The sequence below is a fragment of the Mobula birostris genome, chromosome 7 (genome assembly GCF_030028105.1).
Source record: "Mobula birostris isolate sMobBir1 chromosome 7, sMobBir1.hap1, whole genome shotgun sequence".
Classification (NCBI taxonomy): Eukaryota; Metazoa; Chordata; class Chondrichthyes; order Myliobatiformes; family Myliobatidae; genus Mobula; species Mobula birostris.
Genome location: NC_092376.1, coordinates 42,124,869 through 42,144,722, shown reverse-complemented (window position 1 = coordinate 42,144,722; position 19,854 = coordinate 42,124,869). Strand labels below are relative to the sequence as shown.

General features: G+C 42.9%; 1 protein-coding gene across 2 annotated transcripts in view; it reads right to left on the bottom strand.

The window, feature by feature from the left end:
* The window catches only part of usp12a (ubiquitin specific peptidase 12a), a 73,303-nt gene that overhangs the window by 52,110 nt on the left and 1,339 nt on the right, over window positions 1–19,854 (bottom strand). Inside the window, exon 2 of one of the 2 annotated variants that reach the window (XM_072262988.1) lies at window positions 13,532–13,672. The exons of the other annotated variant lie outside the window; for it this stretch is intronic. Within the exon in view, the coding sequence (XP_072119089.1) occupies window positions 13,532–13,537 (6 nt within the window). The 5' untranslated portion in view covers window positions 13,538–13,672. The remainder of the gene's footprint in view (window positions 1–13,531; window positions 13,673–19,854) is intronic. 2 annotated transcript variants of the gene reach the window in all.

Below are 19,854 nucleotides of genomic sequence, written 5' to 3'. Positions count from 1 at the left end.
CACCATTTCCCATCCCCTTGTTAAGTAACTGCCCACCCATCACCTCCGTCTGGTGCTCCTCCTCCTTTCTTCCATGGCCTTCACTTATCACCTGGCGTTTCTCTCTCCCCTCCCCCCACCTTTCAAAACTACTCCTCAACATTATTTTCCTCCAGTCCTGCTGAAGGGTTTCGGCCCGAAACGTCACCTGTACGTTTTTCCCCATAGATACTACCTGGCCTGCTGAGTTCCTCCAGCATTTTTGTGTGTTGCTTTGGAATCGAGCATCTGCAAATATTCTCATGTTTGTGATGTAGGTATGTTTCCATTTTCTTTCTTCTATTAGTATGACTAATTCTTCTATTAGTACACACTAATAAAGTTTCAGATACATTGAAAGCCTTGTTCATTAGTAATGATTTTTAAATTTTGTTTTCCTATTGTTTCTCTGTTCTTTCCCACTTGGTTTTCCTTTGTTCTGTTCTCTATAAGGGATATTGCCTCACTTCCCAAATAATATCCTATTTTCAACCTTTTTTTTAAATGTGACTTCCAAGCCACTCAGAGGATGTGATTACGTTTCTCCCATCCACACAAAAGCCAGGTCACCACATGTTGAATTAAACCCTGTTAATCCTTTCCATTTGACTGTCTACTTCAATTATCTAGATCAGATCTTTTGATATTTCGTGTGGACAGTTAAACCAACTAAGATGAGGAAATTAAGTCACCTTGGAACTGCATCGGACAAGATCAACAGGCAGCAATTTCTAAAGGGTACATTACCTGCTGGAGCTTTACTACAAAACAGTTTAATGGTCACTTTTACAGGCACCAGCCCTTTTTGAATTATAGTTATCTCTATCTCAAAGAAAACCAAGTACAAAAACGGTTTGGCCTTGCTTGTAAGATGCAGGAAAATGGTGTTCTACTTAATCATACAGACCTCTTGTCTGCACTGCAATGATTCTATCTTAGTCTTTCTTTGTTCTATTCAAATGGTAAATAACCTAGCTTCTTTTATTGGAAATAAACACCTTATGAAACTTAGATTAAAATTCAAAATCTTGCCAATCAGGTCACTACTCTAGGGGGAATTATTGAACAGAAATCAGGCTGTTTTCCGCATTTTTAAGGAAAAGAATTATGCTTGCTCTCTCTTACACATAGTGTAGGCATCAACAAAAGAAGATTGTTACCTGCCTACTGGACTGACACACAGATGGGGAAAAATCACATCATCTGGACATATGCCTACATATTCTCAAAAGTCAAACAATGGAATGGTCAATTTTATATCAACATTTATGTTGATAAATCAAAGGAATTTAGCAAGAATCAGAACTAAGCCATGAAAAGATGAACCACCAAACCCATATCAGGTTTCATTTTGAAAAGTCTGAAACACGTTCTCAGTCAAAGTGAAACAAAAGGGCATGGGCACATCATATGAATAGGCAAAGAGATCCCAGAAGACAATATAAAATATTGGAAGCACTCAGCAGAGTAGGTGAAGAAGTAGAGAACAATAAAAGAGAAAAAGAGAGAAATCAAAGGGAATGCTTGCAATAATTTGCAGAGCAAAGTTGCCAGGGCAACAATTACTTTAAAAACCGGGAAGAGTCAAGGCCAGAAGAGTCAGAACTGGAAAATTGAGAAAATAAGCACGGCCTGAAAGGAACAGAACAATTGGAATGTCTGTGCTAGGGTGAAAATCAACAACTACTTTACAAACGAGATGGTGACAAAAGAACAAAAGATACAAACTGAAACAGAAAAAGGCACAGTCTCTTCTGTGGACCAACAGAAATGCGGTTACTTGAAACTGTTAAGTCTGAAAGCTTGAATTTACATAGATGGACAAGTTGTGCCTTAAGATGCAGCATTATTAAATTTTAAAAGAAAGGACAATTTACAGCAGCAAAGCTGATGATCAGGTTTTAACTTACAGCAATACAATAATATTTCAATCAAAATGTTCTGTTTGCTGATCTCTGAAGAGCATTTCACAAATATTCTCTGGTAAAAGTCTTTCAGAATTCCATGGGATAAAATATTTTCGGCAAAAAAGTTACTTAAAATAAGAATTTCCTTGCATGAAAGATCAGTACAAATGTTAATTTACCCCGGTGCAGCCATGAGGAAGAGAGAAAAGCAATTTGATTATGTATTTAACTTGAAGCTGAAAGACAATAGTACAATAAATATAATGCTTGAGCAACACTGATAGATTATACAGCTGCAAGTACATCAGAAGGCACCCGTTAACTTAGCTTACTGGCGTATGACACCATCAGTTTAGAACACAGAACAGTACAGTATGGGCCCTTCGGCCCACCATGTCGTGCTAACCAACATTAACCTACTTCATGCAACACACATCAAAGTTGCTGGTGAACACAGCAGGCCAGGCAGCATCTCTAGGAAGAGGTACAGTCAACGTTTCAGGCCAAGACCCTTCGTCAGGACTAACTGAAGGAAGAGTTAGTAAGAGATTTGAAAGTGGGAGGGGGAGGGGGAGATCCAAAATGATAGGAGAAGACAGGAGGGGAAGGGATGGAGCCAAGAGCTGGACAGGTGATTGGCAAAGGGGATACGAGAGGATCATGGGACAGGCGGTCCGGGGAGAAAGACAAGGGGGAGGTGGAACCAGAGGATGGGCAAGGGGTATAGTCAGAGGGACAGAGGGAGAAAAAGGAGAGTGAGAGAAAGAATGTGTGCATAAAAATAAGTAACAGATGGGGTACGAGGGAGAGGTGGGGCATTAGTGGAAGTTAGAGAAGTCGATGTTCATGCCATCAGGTTGGAGGCTAACCAGACGGAATATAAGGTGTTGTTCCTCCAACCTGAGTGTGGCTTCATCTTTACAGTAGAGGAGGCAGTGGATAGACATGTCAGAATGGGACTGGGACGTGGAATTAAAATGCGTGGCCACTGGGAGATCCTGCCCTCTCTGGCGGACAGAGCGTAGGTGTTCAGCAAAGCAGTCTCCCAGTCTGCATCGGGTCTCACCAACACATAGAAGGCCCCATTGGGAGCACCGGATGCAGTATACCACCCCAGCCGACTCACAGGTGAAGTGTCGCCTCACCTGGAAGGACTGTTTGGGGCCCTGAATGGTGGTAAGAGAGGAAGTGTAAGGACATGTGTAGCACTTGTTCCGCTTACATGGATAAGTGCCAGGAGAGAGATCAGTGGGGAGGGATGGGAGGGACGAATGGACAAGAGAGTCGCGTAGGGAGCGATCCCTGCGGAAAGCAGAGGGGCGGGGAGGGAAAGATGTGCTTAGTGGTGGGATCCCGTTGGAGGTGGTGGAAGTTACGGAGAATAATATGTTGGACCCGGAGGCTGGTGGGGTGGTAGGTGAGGACAAGGGGAACCCTATTCCTAGTGGGGTGGCGGGAGGATGGAGTGAGAGCAGATGTGCATGAAATGGGGGAGATGCGTTTGAGAGCAGAGTTGATAGTGGAGGAAGGGAAGCCCCTTTCTTTAAAAAAGGAGGACATCTCCCTCGTCCTGGAATGAAAAGCCTCATCCTGGGAGACTGCTTTGCTGAACACCTACGCTCTGTCCGCCAGAGGGGGCAGGATCTCCCAGTGGCCACGCATTTTAATTCCACGTCCCATTCCCATTCTGACATGTCTATCCACGGCCTCCTCTACTGTAAAGATGAAGCCACACTCAGGTTGGAGGAACAACACCTTATATTCCGTCTGGGTAGCCTCCAACCTGATGGCATGAACATCGACTTCTCTAACTTCCGCTAACGCCCCACCTCCCCCTCGTACCCCATCTGTTATTTATTTTTATACACACATTCTTTCTCTCACTCTCCTTTTTCTCCCTCTGTCCCTCTGACTATACCCCTTGCCCATCCTCTGGTCCCCCCCCCCCCGTCTTTCTCCCCGGACCCCCTGTCCCATGATCCTCTCGTATCCCCTTTGCCAATCACCTGTCCAGCTCTTGGCTCCATCGCTCCCCCTCCTGTCTTCTCCTATCATTTTGGATCTCCCCCTCCCCCTCCCACTTTCAAATCTCTTACTAACTCTTCCTTCAGTTAGTCCTGACGAAGGGTCTCGGCCTGAAACGTCGACTGTACCTCTTCCTAGAGATGCTGCCTGGCCTGCTGCGTTCACCAGCAACTTTGATGTGTGTTGCTTGAATTTCCAGCATCTGCAGAATTCCTGTTGTTTGCGTTAACCTACTTCACAATCAGTCTCTTTCCTCCGACGCAGCATATGACCCTCTATTTTCCTTAAATATCCATGTGCCTATCTAAGAATCTTTTAAATGTCCCTATTGTATCAGCCTCTACCACCATCCTGGGCTGTGCGTTCCAGGAACACACCACACTTTTGCATTTTACCTTCTACATCTCACCTAAACTTTCCTCCATTCACTTTAAATAGATGCCCTCTGGTATGACCATTGCTGCACTGGAAAAAAGGTACTGGCTGTCCACTCTCTTATAAACCTCTATCAAATAACCTTCCATCCACTGTTGCTCCAAAAAGAAAAATCCTACCTCACCCAACATTTCTTTTAAAAACTTTCTCTAATCCAGGCAATATTCTGGTAAATCTCTTCTGCACCCCTCTTTAAACTTCCATATCTTTTCTATAATGTAACGACTAGGGCCGAACACAATCCTCTTAGTTCAAAGTAAATTTATTATCAAAGTACATTTATGTCATCATATACAATGCTGAGATTCATTTCCTTGTGGACAGACTTGATAAATCCATAATAACCACAACAGAATCAATGAAAGGCTGCACAAACGTGGGCATTCAACCAGTGTGCAAAAGACAAACTATACAAATACAGTAAGATAGATATAATAATAAATAAGCAAGAAATTTCGAGAACGTAAGATGAAGAGTCCTTGAAGTCAGTCCATAGGTTATGGAAATATTTCAATGATGAAGTGAAGTTGAGTGAAGTTATCCCCTTTAGTTCAACAGCCTGATGGCTGAGGAGTATTAACTGTTCCTGAACCTGGTAGTAAGAGTCCTGAGGCTCCTGGAGCTTCTTCCTGATGGCAGCAACAAGAACAGAGCATGTCCTGGGTAGTGAGGGTCCCTGACGATGGATGCTGCTTTCCTGTGACAACATTTCATGTGGATGGGCTCAATGGTGGGGAGGGCTTCACCAGTGAGATGGACTGGGCCGTATCTGCTACTTTTTGTAGGATTTTCCGTTCAGGGCATTGGTGCTTCCATACCAGGCCATGATGCAGCCAATCAAAATACTCTCCAGCACACACCGATAGAAGTGTCAAAGTTTTAGATGTCATCTCAAATATACATAAACTCTTACGGAAGTAGAGGCACCAGATTCTCAATCTCCCTCCTATATGCTGATTCATCCTATGACAGTGGTGTCATCAGTAAACTTGAATATGGCATTGGAGCTGTGCTTAGCCACACAGCCACAAGTATAAATTGAGTAGAGCAGGGGACAAAGCACACCTGTGCTGAGGGAGAACATGGAGATGTTGTCAATTCAAACTGACTGGAGTCTGCAAGCATGGAAATCAAGGATCCAATTACACAAGGAGGTACTGAGTCCAAGGTTTTGAAGTTTATTGATTGGTTTTGAGGGGATGATGAGCTATCATCAATGAAGAGCATCCTGATATTTGCATCTCTGAGACCATAAGACTAATAAATATGGAGCAGAATGCAGCCATTTGGCCCATTGAGCCTGCTCCGCCATTTCATCCTGGCTGATCTATTTTCCTCTCACCCCAATCTCCAACCTTTTCCCGTAACCCTTCATGCCCTGACTAATCAAGAATTTATTAACTTCTGCCTTAAATATACCCAATGACAGAGCCTCCACAGCCACCTATGGCAACAAATTCCACATATTCACCATTTTCTGGCTAAACAAATTGCTCAACTCTGCTCGAAATGGGCATCCCTCTATTCTGAGGCTATGCCCTCTGGTCCCAAGGTGTAGGAGTTTGTGATGGTTCCTCCATGATTTTACAATCAATGTGAGCAAAGGAGACACTGAGCTCATCTGGAAGCAAAGCTCTGTTGTTGTATACAGCTTGTTTTAACCTTATAAGGTAATAGTATTCAAGCACTGCCACGATTGTCGAGCATCCTTTATTGATTCAAGTTTAGTCTAGAATTGCCACTTCGCCCATGAGATGGCTTTCCGGAGGTCGTACCTGGACCTTTCTTAGCCACACCAGACTTGAATGCCTCTGATCTGGCCCTCAGCAGATTGTGGATCTCATGGTTCATCCAGGGCTTTCAGTTGGGGAAGAATGAATGACTTTGTGGGGGGACACTCGTCCACAACTGTTTTAATAAAGTCTGTGACAAACATGGTGTACTCTTTCAGATCCACAGATGAGTCTTTGAACACGGCTCAGCCCACCGACTTGAAGCAATTTCATAGCTGCTCCTGTCTCCTGCGACCACCTCCTTGTCCTAATCTCTGGAGCTTTGCTCTTTAGTCTCTGCCTGAACGCACCTAGGAGACGGACAGCCAAGTGATCTGATTTACTGAACTACTGTCTGGGCATGGAATGATAGATATAACAGTGGTCTAGTGAGTTGGGACCTCCTGTGCTACTGATTACAGGCTGATGGTAATTGGGAAGGGCTTTCTTCAAACAAGCCAGGTTGAAGTCCCCGAATACAATTTGAAATGCATTGTGATGGACTGTTTCTTGTTTGGAGATATCATGCAGCATCTCTATGACAGGAAAATTTTTAATTGGGGAAGGGCAATTTATGAGGTTATTAAGGCTAGAAATTGAGGGTGTTAATTGGGATGATGTTTTTGCAGGGAAATGTACTATGGACATGTGGTCGATGTTTAGAGATCTCTTGCAGGATGTTAAGGATAAATTTGTCCCGGTGAGGAAGATAAAGAATGGTAGGGTGAAGGCACCATGGGTGACAAGTGAGGTAGAAAATCTAGTCAGGTGGAAGAAGGCAGCATACATGAGGTTTAGGAAGCAAGGATCAGATAGGTCTATTGAGGAATATAGGGAAGCAAGAAAGGAGCTTAAGAAGGGGCTGAGAAGAGCAAGAAGGGGGCATGAGAAGGCCTTGGTGAGTAGGGTAAAGGAAAACCCCAAGGCATTCTTCAATTATGTGAAGAACAAAAGGATGACAGGAGTGAAGGTAGGACAGATTAGAGATAAAGGTGGGAAGATGTACCTGGAGGCTGTGGAAGTGAGCGAGGTCCTCAATGAATACTTCTCTACAGTATTCACCAATGAGAGGGAACTTGATAATGATGAGGACAATATGAGTGAGGTTGATGTTCTGGAGCATGTTGATATTAATGGAGAGGAGGTGTTGGAGTTGTTAAAATACATTAGGATGGATAAGTCCCCGGGGCCTGACGAAATATTCCCCAGGCTGCTCCACGAGGCGAGGGAAGAGATTGCTGAGCCTCTGGCTAGGATCTTTATGTCCTCGTTGTCTACGGGAATGGTACCAGAGGATTGGAGGGAGGCAAATGTTGTCCCCTTGTTCAAAAAAGGTAGTAGGGATAGTTCGGGTAATTATAGACCAGTGAGCCTTACGTCTGTGGTGGGAAAGTTGTTGGAAAAGATTCGTAGAGATAGGATCTCTGGGCATTTAGAGAATCATGGTCTGATCAGGGACAGTCAGCATGGCTTTGTGAAGGGCAGATCGTGTCTAACAAGCCTGATAGAGTTCTTTGAGGAGATGACCAGGCATATAGATGAGGGTAGTGCAGTGGATGTGATCTATATGGATTTTAGTAAGGCATTTGACAAGGTTCCACAAGGTAGGCTTATTCAGAAAGTCAGAAGGCATGGGATCCAGGGAAGTTTGGCCAGGTGGATTCAGAATTGGCTTGGCTGCAGAAGGCAGAGGGTCATGGTGGAGGGAGTACATTCAGATTGGAGGATTGTGACTAGCGGTGTCCCACAAGGATCTGTTCTGGGACCTCTACTTTTCGTGATTTTTATTAACGACCTGGATGTGAGGGTAGAAGGGTGGGTTGGCAAGTTTGCAGATGACACATAAGTTGGTTGTGTTGTAGATAATGTAGAGGATTGTCAAAGATTGCAGAGAGACATTGATAGGATGCAGAAGTGGGCTGAGAAGTGGCAGATGGAGTTCAACCCGGAGAAGTGTGAAGTGGTACTTTTTGGAAGGACAAACTCCAAGGCAGAGTACAAAGTAAATGGCAGGATACTTGGAAGTGTGGAGGAGCAGAGGGATCTGGGGGTACATGTCCACAGATCCCTGAAAGTTGCCTCACAGGTGGATAGGGTAGTTAAGAAAGCTTATGGGGTGTTAGCTTTCATAAGTCGAGGGATAGAGTTTAACAGTGGCGATGTAATGATGCAGCTCTATAAAACTCTGGTTAGGCCACACTTGTGGAGTACGTGTGTCCAGTTCTGGTCGCCTCACTATAGGAAGGATATGGAAGCATTTGAAAGGGTACAGAGGAGATTTACCAGGATGCTGCCTGGTTTAGAGAGTATACATTATGATCAGAGATTAAGGGAGCTAGGGCTTTACCCTTTGGAGAGAAGGAGGATGAGAGGAGACATGATAGAGGTGTACAAGATAATAAGAGGAATAGATAGAGTGGATAGCCAGCACCTCTTCCCCAGGGCACCACTGCTCAATACAAGAGGACATGGCTTTAAGGTAAGGGGTGGGAAGTTCAAGGGGGATATGAGAGGAAGGTTTTTTACTCAGAGAGTGGTTGGTGCGTGGAATGCACTGCCTGAGTCAGTGGTGGAGGCAGATACACTAGTGAAATTTAAGAGACTACTAGACAGGTATATGGAGGAATTTAAGGTGGGGGGCTTATATGGGAGGCAGGATTTGAGGGTCGGCACAACATTGTGGGCCGAAGGGCCTGTACTGTGCTGTACTATTCTATGTTCTATCTCAAGTGATTGATTATAGTTGGCTACTGGTGGTATGTAAATTGTGCACAGGATTATGGAGGAGAACTCAGGGTAAGTAGAAAGGACGGGCATTTGACCATGAGGTGATCAAAGTTGGGGAAGCACGAGTTCGACAATCTGCACATCGGAGCACCACCAAGAGTTTATCACAAAACACAAACCTCGCTTTTTCCGAATCAACAGTTCAATCCGTTCTGAGAAGCCTTCCAGTTTGATTCCTGTATCTGGCATGCTGGGAGAAAGCCACATCTCACTCAGGCATAGCTTTCACTCAGACCATAGCTACACTCGCTCAACAATCCTTCATTTCCCTCCAATACAGCAACTTTGCCTTCAGGTCCTCAATTTTATTCTCCAGTGACTGCACATTTCTAACAAGATGCTGGGTAGAGGGGGCCTCTTCCCTCTACGTTTCAGCCTGGCCTGGAGCTCCCCCCCACCCCACCCTTCCTGCCTTGCTTCTGGCCATGACAATGAGCTTTTGTGTGCTTAAAGGTACTGTACTTGCTTGGTCTGCCAAGTCCTTCAGATGACCATGAAATCAGTCGATCATTAAGTTGATTTTAAAATACATTGCTTGGAGGAAAATTACATGCTGCAGATTTCAGTGAGAGCAATTCAAAAGAGATATATTTAAAAGTATCGTACATAACCCTCAGAACATCCCCGTAGTTCACTGGCACCATTTTGATCATAACTGTGGTCCAACCAGAGTCTTGTAGACTGAAATATTACCTTGAGGCTCTTGAACTCAATCCCCGGTCTAATGAAAGGCAGCACACCATACACCTTAAGCATCCTATCAACCTGCACAGCAACTTTCAGGGATTTATGGACTTGGACCCGAAAATCCCCATTCCTCCACACTACTGTAGGTCAGCATTTAATACCATCATTCCCACAATACTGATTGAGAAGTTGCAGAGCTTGAGCCTCTGTACCTCCCTCTGCAGATGGATCCTCGACTTCCTAACCGGAAGACCACAATCTGCGAGGATTAGTGATAAAATATCCTCTTCGCTGATGATTAACACTGGCGTACCTCAGGGGTGTGTGCTTAGCCCACTGCTCTACTCTCTATATACACATGACTGTGTGGCTAGGCATAGCTCAAATACCATCTATAAATTTGCTGATGATACAACCATTGTTGGTAGAATCTCAGGTGATTATGAGAGGGCATACAGGAGTGAGATATGTCAACTAGTGGTGTGGTGTCGCAACAACAACCTGGCACTCAACGTCAGTAAGACGAAAGAGCTAATTGTGGACTTCAGCGAGGGTAAGACAAAGAAACAAATACCAATCCTCATAGAGGAATCAGAAATAGAGAGAGTGAGCAATTTCAAGGTCCTGGGTGTCAAGGTCTCTGAGGATCTAACCTGGTCCCAACATATCGATGTGGTTATAAAGAAGGCAAGACAGCTGTTATACTTCATTTGGATTTTGAAGAGATTTGGCATGTCAACAAATACACTCAAGAACTTCTATAGTTGTACCATGGAGAGCATTCTGACAGGCTGCATCACTGTCCGGAATGGAGGGGCTACTGCACAGGACAGAAAGAAGCTGCAGAAGGCTGTAAATCTAGTCAGTTCCATCTTGGGTACTAGCCTACAAAGTACCCAGGTCATCTTCAGGGAGTGGTGTCTCAGAAAGGCAGCATCCATTATTACGGACCTCCAGCAACCAGGGCATGCCCTTTTCTCACTGTTACCATCAGATAGGAGGTACAGAAGCCTGAAGGCACACACTCAGCATTTCAGGAACAGCTTCTTCCCCTCTGCCATCCGATTCCTAAATGGACATTGAATCTTCCAACACTACCTCACTTTCTTTTTAAAATATACAGCATTTCAGTTTTAGCACTTTTTAAAAATCTCTTCAATACATGTATACCATAATTGATTTATTTATTTATTATTATTTTTTTTCTCTCTCTCTCTCTGCTAGATTATTTATTGCATTGAACTGCTGCCGCTAAGTTAACAAATTTCACGTCACATGCTGGTGGTAATAAACCTGATTCTGATACTAAAAATCCTGCCTTCAAGTTTGATCTTCTGGATTAAAACTCCAGCTGTCTCTTCCCCACCTAACTCTGCATCCAGCCAATATCTGCATGTAACTTACAACAACTTTCTGCACTGTCCACAACACTTCCAACTTTCTTGTTTTCTGCAAACTTATTAACCAACCCCTCCACTTACTCATCCAAGCCATTATAAAAATCACAAGGAGCAAGGGTCACAGATCAGATCCTTGTGGAACACCTCTAGGCAGAATATGCTCCATCTATTACCTCCCTCTGCCTTCTGTGGGCAAACCAATTCCAATTCCACACATCCAAGTTTCCATGGATCTCATCCTTCATAGGATTGCCTTAGCAGGAAAATATTTCCACCCTTGTTCAAAAGAAATACAAATTCCTTATTTCTATTAAATATTGTAATCATATTAATAAGATATTAAGATAACTGAAATGTTTTTAAAACTCTTATTTAAACCCCGTTTATAAAGAATTTTGTTTCACCGGTTCAGACTTCACTGATTTAATCTACTTTATTAAGACTGAACTGAAATGAACAAAAATATTCTGAATTTTTGCAAAGTCTCAAGTAGCCAGCAAATAATAGTACTGGAACAGTTGGAATGCTATCAATATTTCCCTTTCATTAGTGGAAAAGTGGTGACATGCTCTAAAATACCAGACTAGTATCTCAGAGACCTAGATGAACAATTAACAAGGGATTTATCTTTTATTCTGACTATGGAATTTAAACTCAGTTAAAACTCGAACTTAAAAAAAAGCAATGATGATCACTAAATTAGACTGTCATAAAAAAATATCTGGTTGACTGAAGTTCTTTCAGAAAGAAAATCTGTCATCCTTACTTGGCCTATATGCGACTTCAGATCTATAAGTTACGTGATTGACTGAAATGCAAATTACTCAAATGCAGTAAAAGTACGAAAGCCGAATTGGAAGAATAAATCTGTAATGATCGCCAACATCAGTTTAAATTATCAAATTCAGACACAGTCACTTCCAGCTCAGCAAAAGTTACTATCATAAACATTTGAATGTCATGTCTAGATTTGCCCAATGGATTAGTCAAGGAATAGAAAATACTGTTGACAATCAGCAAGTCAGACAGAAGCAATTTGAGCTTTCATGACTTCACTGATCTCATGAAGAGGGAGGAGAAGATGGCGGCGCAACACAGCGCGCGCGGCCGTTCCAAATTGATATCGATATGTGTTAACTAGGGGGCTGTGCACAATCCTGATTTGATGGAGACAGCCGTGAAAAGCACGAAGGAACACCTGGAGAAACTTCTGCAATGCCCGCTTTGCTGCTGCTGTGCGATTGAGAATCTCCGGAGGGGAAGGCCCCAAATCCTCAGCTTTGCCTATTGCCTGTTGCCGGGGCCGGGGTCGAAGTGCTCGGCGTCGGAGAGCTGGTCGGAGGCTGGGAGTTTTCGGATGGACTCGGAGTCAGACTATGGTCGGATGCTTCCAGGATGCAAGTTTGCGGCGCTGGAGGTTCACCGTCTGCGTAAGATGATGGGACTTTCGAGAGACTTTGAGACCTTTACCGTGCCCATGGTCTGTTCTTATCAAATTACAGTATTCCTTAACACTGTTGTAACTATATGTTATAATTATGTGGTTTTTGTCAGTTTTAAATCGGTTTGTCATGTGTTTCTGTGATATCATTCTGGAAAAACATTATCATTTCTTAATGCATGCATTACTAAATGACAATAAGGGAGGACTGCGTGTCCTCATAATCTAATCTAATCTCAGTACTAACTCTGTTTCTCTGTCTACAGATGCTACCTCCAACATTTTCTGTTTTGTTTCAGGATTTCCAGCATCTGCTGTCTTTTCCTGCTCTAGCTTAAACTTTATACATGTCCTATCCCACTGCCAGAAGAGAAGACAACACTCCATAGGTGGGATAGACTTGCCTTGAGAATTCTCAGTATTTACTTCAAACTGCATGAGGTTTTATAGCATGAGGCCACCCATTATTCTTCTTCAGCTGAAACACTAGTGCTCCTGGAAAAACCATAATCAAACAACATCACCTAAAATGGATTGGTAGTATCACCAATGACAGAGCTTACTGAGCCCTAGTTCAAATTTAATTATCATTCATGCATGAATACCACCAAATGAAACAGCTTTACTCCAGGTCCAGGGTGCAAAACACATTTCCAAATGTCATACACTACACAAGGCACAGTTAGCAGATACAATCGCAAAAAATATATATAGTCCTTGTCCCTGAGTCCATGAATGTTGCAGCAGTCTGTAGTCGAACATAATACATCTTGTCTTCTGCCAAGTGAACACTGGAAGACAGCACCAATTCCAGCATGTATGCTGTGCCACACTGCCTCCGTCACTCTGGTGGAGTGCACCGACTCTGGTGTCTCTCTCGGGCAGCTGCAAACAGGCAACACCCAGGCCTGAGGCCTAGTCCTCACTATGTCTGAGGCTACGCAGCACTCCCCCCACCACCACGCCAATAAACCGGTGAATCACACTTGCAGCATTCCACATTAACATGTCTTGCGATTACAAATGACTGAGACGATCACTCACTGTTCAACTGCATACCTCCATCTCTCACCCCCTCCAATGCCTCTCATGCAGGCAGCGGTATGATCTGCACCATCCAGCTTCCACAGGTTTATAGTGAGGACAGAGAGGTTTAGAGATCTTTTCAATGTAGAGGTGATGAATATTTGGACTAAGCTGCTGGAGGAGGAAGTGGAGACAGGGATGATTACAATATTTAAAAGGTATTTTGGACGGGTACTTAAATGGAAAAGGAGTTTAGGATTACAAGATCAATGCGGGAAGTCAGAATTAGTGTAGAAAGAGATCAGAGTTGGCATGATAAGGTGAGCAAGGACCAGTGTCTGTAATGTACTTCTCTATGATTCCATCAACTGGACTTCCTCCTAAACCCAACTGTGAATCCATATCAGCACTGATAAAAGTGATCATTGTGCCACCTTTATGGAGATAAAATGCTGTCTTCATACCAAGAGCAGTTCTGTTCTGTGGCAGAACAGAACAGGCAGTCCAAATTTAGGAATCCAATGATTAAAAATAAATACATCACAACATACTACATCCTAGTGTATCTGTTATCCCACCATTACAATCAGCAGACTTGATCGGCCAAATGGCCAAATCCTACTCCCATGTTTTATGGTGCAAGAGGATCAGTGCTGGTTCAACATGTATGGAATGGCACATCAGCAGTAACAGCAAGATACTGTAATGTGTCCCTCTGATGAAGCTGCAGGCACAAGACTATGTGCAGGCTAAACAGTATGCAAATCAGCAATTGCAATCTCACAACCAAAGCTTGTAGTGTTGTTACGCCGAGTCAAGAGAGGTGGTGGACAACCACCGAACTAACAGGAGGAAGCAGCTCCAAGCACATTGCAACCTCAGCGATGATGGGGTGCAGTACGTGACTGTGAAGGTGAAACTAAATCATTCATAACTATGTTCAGAAGTATCAAGAGGATTTTTTCACTCAGCCTCGCTGGAGCTCCCCACTAACACATAAGCTCATCCTCAAACAAGGTGATTCAATGTGACATCACGCATAACTGAGAGACCCGGATATAACAAAAATAAACTAAAATATAGAACCACAAAATAAATTGGCTAAAATACTGAAGGCATGCTGCAGAAGCAGCTGTGCCTCAAACCAAGCTGCTCCTGTACATTTACCAAGCTGACATCTACCCAACAAGTGGAAAACTGCCTATGTTATGCCCTGTTTGCAAAAAGACAGGACAATCAAATCCTGCTAAAGATCACCTAATCAGACTGTTCCACAATTATCAAAATAATGGAAGATGTTATTGACACTAGCTGCTCCACAATTACCTGCCCACCAATGTCCAGTTTTTGTTCAGTCAGGATCACCATTTCCAGACATTATCTCACCTTTGGTCCAAATAAGAAATGAATTCTAGATGTGAGATGAGAGCCACTGCCCTCGACATCAGGCTGTACCTAATAGAAAGAGGCATCTGGGAACCTTGGCAAAAGTGTAAGTAATCATTTTAATGGTTGTAATGACGCCATGGACAAAGATGGTCATGGCTGTCAGAGGTCAGTTATCCCAACCCTAGAACATCATTGCAGAAGTCACTGACAGAATCGAAAGTCCCAACATCTTCAGTCCCTTAATCGATGACATTCCTTCCTTGAAAAGGTCTTAAATGGGGATGTTTGCACAATGGTTTACTTTCACAACTCCTCAGTAAATGAAGCCGCCTGTACCTTCATGCAGCTATATCTAGACAACATACAGGTATGGGTGATTACAGAAAAATCGTACGCATGCCACAGGAGTGCCAGATAAATCATCTCCAACACACAGTGTACCACCAAGGGGAGACTATTGACCAGAACTACAACTGGACCTGCCACAAAATTACACTAGAGATAGCTCAAAGGTTTGCACGACTCCCTTCCTGACACTCCAAAGCCCTTCTGCCATCTAAAAGACGCAAGAAAGACTGTGATAGAACACTCTTCACTTGCATGGAAGAGTGCAACTCTAACACTCAGGAAGTTCAACACCACCCAGAATAAAGCAGCCAGATTGAGCGATATACCATACACCATCCTAAACATTTATTCTCTCCATCGTTGTTGCAGCATGGTTGAGATCTGTACCATCTACAAATGTACTGCTGTTACTCATCCAGGCTACGGCCCAAACCTGCAACCTCTGCAAAAGGCATTTGCGATCACTACCTGCAAAATGCAATCCATTCAAACCTAGAAATAAATAATAATGTCTTCATTGGTACTAGATGCAAGCTCATCAACACCCCACCAATAGCATTCTGGGAAAACCTCAATACAACAGCAGCATTTAAAGGTAGCTTATTGTCATCAGCACAAAGGCAATTAAGGATAGTAAGAACAATGGCCTTACCAGCAAAATGCACAATCCCAAAAAACTGAATAAATAAATGAAAATCCCACATAGGTGCTCTACTACCTTAATGACAAAAAACCTTCCAAAATACCATATCAATGGAAGAGATACAGAGAGACAAATTCACATCTCTCAACACAATCTCCACCTGGTTCAAATTGCCCACCATCCTTCAACTCCCTTCAGTTCGCCTATCACCTGTTCCTCTTGCACACTCCCCCTCTCCTCTTTATAATGGTTATTAGTCCTGATGCAGGGCTTCAAACCAAAGTGTCAACAATTGCATTCCTTACAACAGATGCTGCTTAGTTTGCTGAGTTCCTTCAAAAACATTGTTTGTTACATTAGCTCTTTTTATTTTGCAGGTACCCGAGGGCTTGCAACACTAGGAAAGGTGCCATGAGGTTTTGGAGCATGAAGGTCTACGAGATGTATGAGTTGAGGCTATAAAATCTTGTAATATACACAAAAAATGATAAGAATTGTCATCTGTTTAGTAAATGGAAAAACCGTGCAAGGATTTAGCAGAAGGGAGGAAAGCCCAGAATACTGGGAGAGGGGGCTTAGCTGCAATTAGAGCATTTTGATAATATGGTGTCCAGAAACATTGGAATGGGAGAACTTCCACACTTGAGTATACATGAAAGACACTATGACATTACTAAGAAAAGCATATGACAACAGCTCGGCAGCACTCTCCAGCATCTGCAGATTTTCTCTTGTTTGTGACAACAGCTGGGTAAAGTTTTGGTGGCCAGTAAGGGAAGGTGGGAGGTGACCAAGACTATGAGCACTAAGAACTGGCTAGTTTTCTCGTGTTATTGCAGAAATTACGTGGTGATACATGAAATAACTCAAACTTAGTTAAGAAATTTATGTTAAATATAACACCAGTTTCTCCAGATTAACACAGGTTTCCCCCACCATCCGAAGGTAGAGCATTCCTATGAAATGGTTCGTAAGCCAAAATGTCATAAAGCGAAAAAGCAATTACCATTTATTTATATGGGAAAATTTTGTGAGCCGTTCACAGACCCAAAAATAACCTACTAAATCATGTCAAATAACACATAAAAGCTAAAATAGCAGTAACATATAGTAAAAGCAGGAATGATATGATAAATACACAGCCTATATAAAGTAGAAATACTTTCCCACAATCATTACTGAACTGGTCTCCGGAGCAAACATCTCACGCAAGCGCCGTCGGCAGAAAATCTCACGCAAGCGCTGTTGGCAAAAACACGCGCAAGCGCTCTCCAGTGACCTTTAAACTATGAAGCTGCCAAATCTACCAAATAACACGTAAAAATACACCTCCGATATAAAGTAGAAATAATGTATGTACAGTGTAGTATCACTTATGGGAATCAGGACAGCACCGAGCACACTGATGTTGGTGCGTTAGACTGAGTCGTTGCAGTTTGGGTGGTGCAGCGGCCCCCCCACCTTCCAGGCCGCTGAGCGATACATTGCCGCGAAGAATGCAGGGGTCCAGCGGTAGCCAGGAAGTACACAGCCCATCTTTAAGAAAAAAGCCGAAACAAACATGCTAATTAATTAGGTGCCGCCCGTAATTGTCGGCAGCACGTAATTAATTAGCATGTTTATTTCGGCTTTTTTCTTAAAGATGTACTGTGTGCCTCCCGGCTACCTTTGCATTCTTCGCGAATCGGTATCTGTCTGTGGCCTGGGGGTTGGGGTGGTGGGACACTGGGGTGTCATCTGTTTCCATTAGAGCAGGCAGCTCATCTTCTCCTATGACTGCCCGCCTCGATGTCGAAGGTCGAGGTTCGTCGTCTGCTGTGGCTGATGTGGAAGGCTTGCTTGACTGCTGAGCCTCGCGTATTTTTCTATCACACAGTTCTTTAATAAGGACTCAAACATTCTGCAAATATCCCCTAAACCAACGTACCCTTTCAAAATTAAAGTCGTACTTTATCATCACTCATTCAGTTTCGATTGTTATCCTTTCCTCTTCCAATTGCATCAGCTCTTCATCTGTCAGTTCTTGGTGATGGGATGCCAAAATCTCTTCAACATCATCTTCGTCAGCTTCCACAAGCCAAACTCACGTTGTCCTTACTTCGTTCACCACGATCAAAATGCTTAATTATGTCTAGTTTTACCGTAAGTGTACCCTTACAAGCTCTTTCAAGCTTTTCCAATACCATAGAACTCATCTTGCAAACGGCTGCTCACAGACTCGTGTTTAAGCAATGCCGGCGAGAATCTGGGGGAGAGGCGCTGCTCGGGGCGCACTGCCTTTTATCGCGCGCTGAATTTTTTTTCCGTAAAAGTGAAAACACCTTCTGAAAGCGAAAATAGGGTACAAATGTAGGTCTTTCATAACAGTAAGGTTTCGTAAAGCGAACGTTCAAAAAGCGGGGGATACCTGTACTGCTGAAAACTAAAAAATATTCACTGGCACTACTGTACCCTTCAATTATCTATAAATCTTCAGAAACATAGGCAAATAAAACCATTTAAATTTATGACAGGTTTTTACAACACATTTTTAATTAGAATATTTAGTTCAGGAAACCTCAAACCACCAGTTGGTTACACCAACTAGGATACAGCTCAGAGAAACACAGATGCAAAGTGGATATATATTTAACCCACAAATTGGGGAGAAAATAGATACTAAATGGCAATAAAAATTGGGAATCCATCAGCACCAGGCCTCCATCACATCTGAAAGTACCTTGAGGGCAAGTAAAACTGTCAACCAACAATCAGAGAAAAAAATGACAGAGATGAAATTAATTTTGACAGTAAAAATTTAAAGTATGACAGAAATATCAGGAATTTGGAGAGATCCTATATATTAACTATAAACATTTTCAACAAGTCCTGTACCGAAGACAAAATATTGTGAATTCAAACATGCTTGGTACAGTGCTACTATGGAACTGCTGTATTTGAACAGGTTATATTTTTAAACACTAAAGATTCTGCAAATGCTAGAAATCCACAGCAACACACCAAAATGCTGGAGGAACTCAGATCAGGCAGCAGCTATTGAAATGAAAAATTGTCAACGTTTCAGGCCGAAACACTTCAACAGTTCTGGAAAAGGGGAAAGAAGCCAGAATAAGAAGGTGGAGGAGTACAAGCTAGAAGGTGATAGGTGAAGCCACAAACACGAGGAAATCTGCAGATGCTGGAAATTCAAGCAAAACACATAAAAAATGCTGGTGAACGCCATGTCTCGGCCCGAAACGTCGACTGTACCTCTTCCTATAGATGCTGCCTGGCCTGCTGCGTTCACCAGCACTTTTTATGATAGGTGAAGCCAGGTGGGTGGGGGAAGGGAGATAAGTAACAAGCTGTAAGATGATTGGTGGAGAAGATGTAATCTGATAGCAGAGGAGAGTGGACCACAAGTGAAAGGAAAGGAGGGGCACCGGGGGAAGTGATAGGCAGGTGAGAAGAGATAAGAGGGGAGCCAGAGTGTGGAACTAACGAGGGAAGGGGGGGGGGATTTTTTTTAAATATTTTTTCAAAAATAATTAAAAAGAAAAAAATTTATTTCAAGTATATTAAAGGACTAAACTAACCAATGAGTTATTTTGTAGGATCATGCAGTAACCGAAGTAAGTTTAGTATTTATCCCACAACAATGCCCATTCTTCCAATCAATTTGAAACAATTTGAGCTCACCATGGAGAAAGTGACTGTTTTTTTAAAAATGGTTTGAAAGTCTATGACTACAAAGCATATTATTCTGGTGCTTTAAAAGACAACGTTTGTGCTAAAATGCCTGATTTTCAATGCATTCCATGAGTATCTAGTTTACAGTTTAAGTTCCACATTTGAATGTGGTGCTGTTCTTAGTGGCATGTGCCAGTCCCCTATGATAACCAACTATAAATTGTTTCCATTTAAGAGAGAACAGAATCACATCTCAAAATATATGCTGATATTTAAAGTGGAAGTGAACAAAGAAACTGATTAGGAA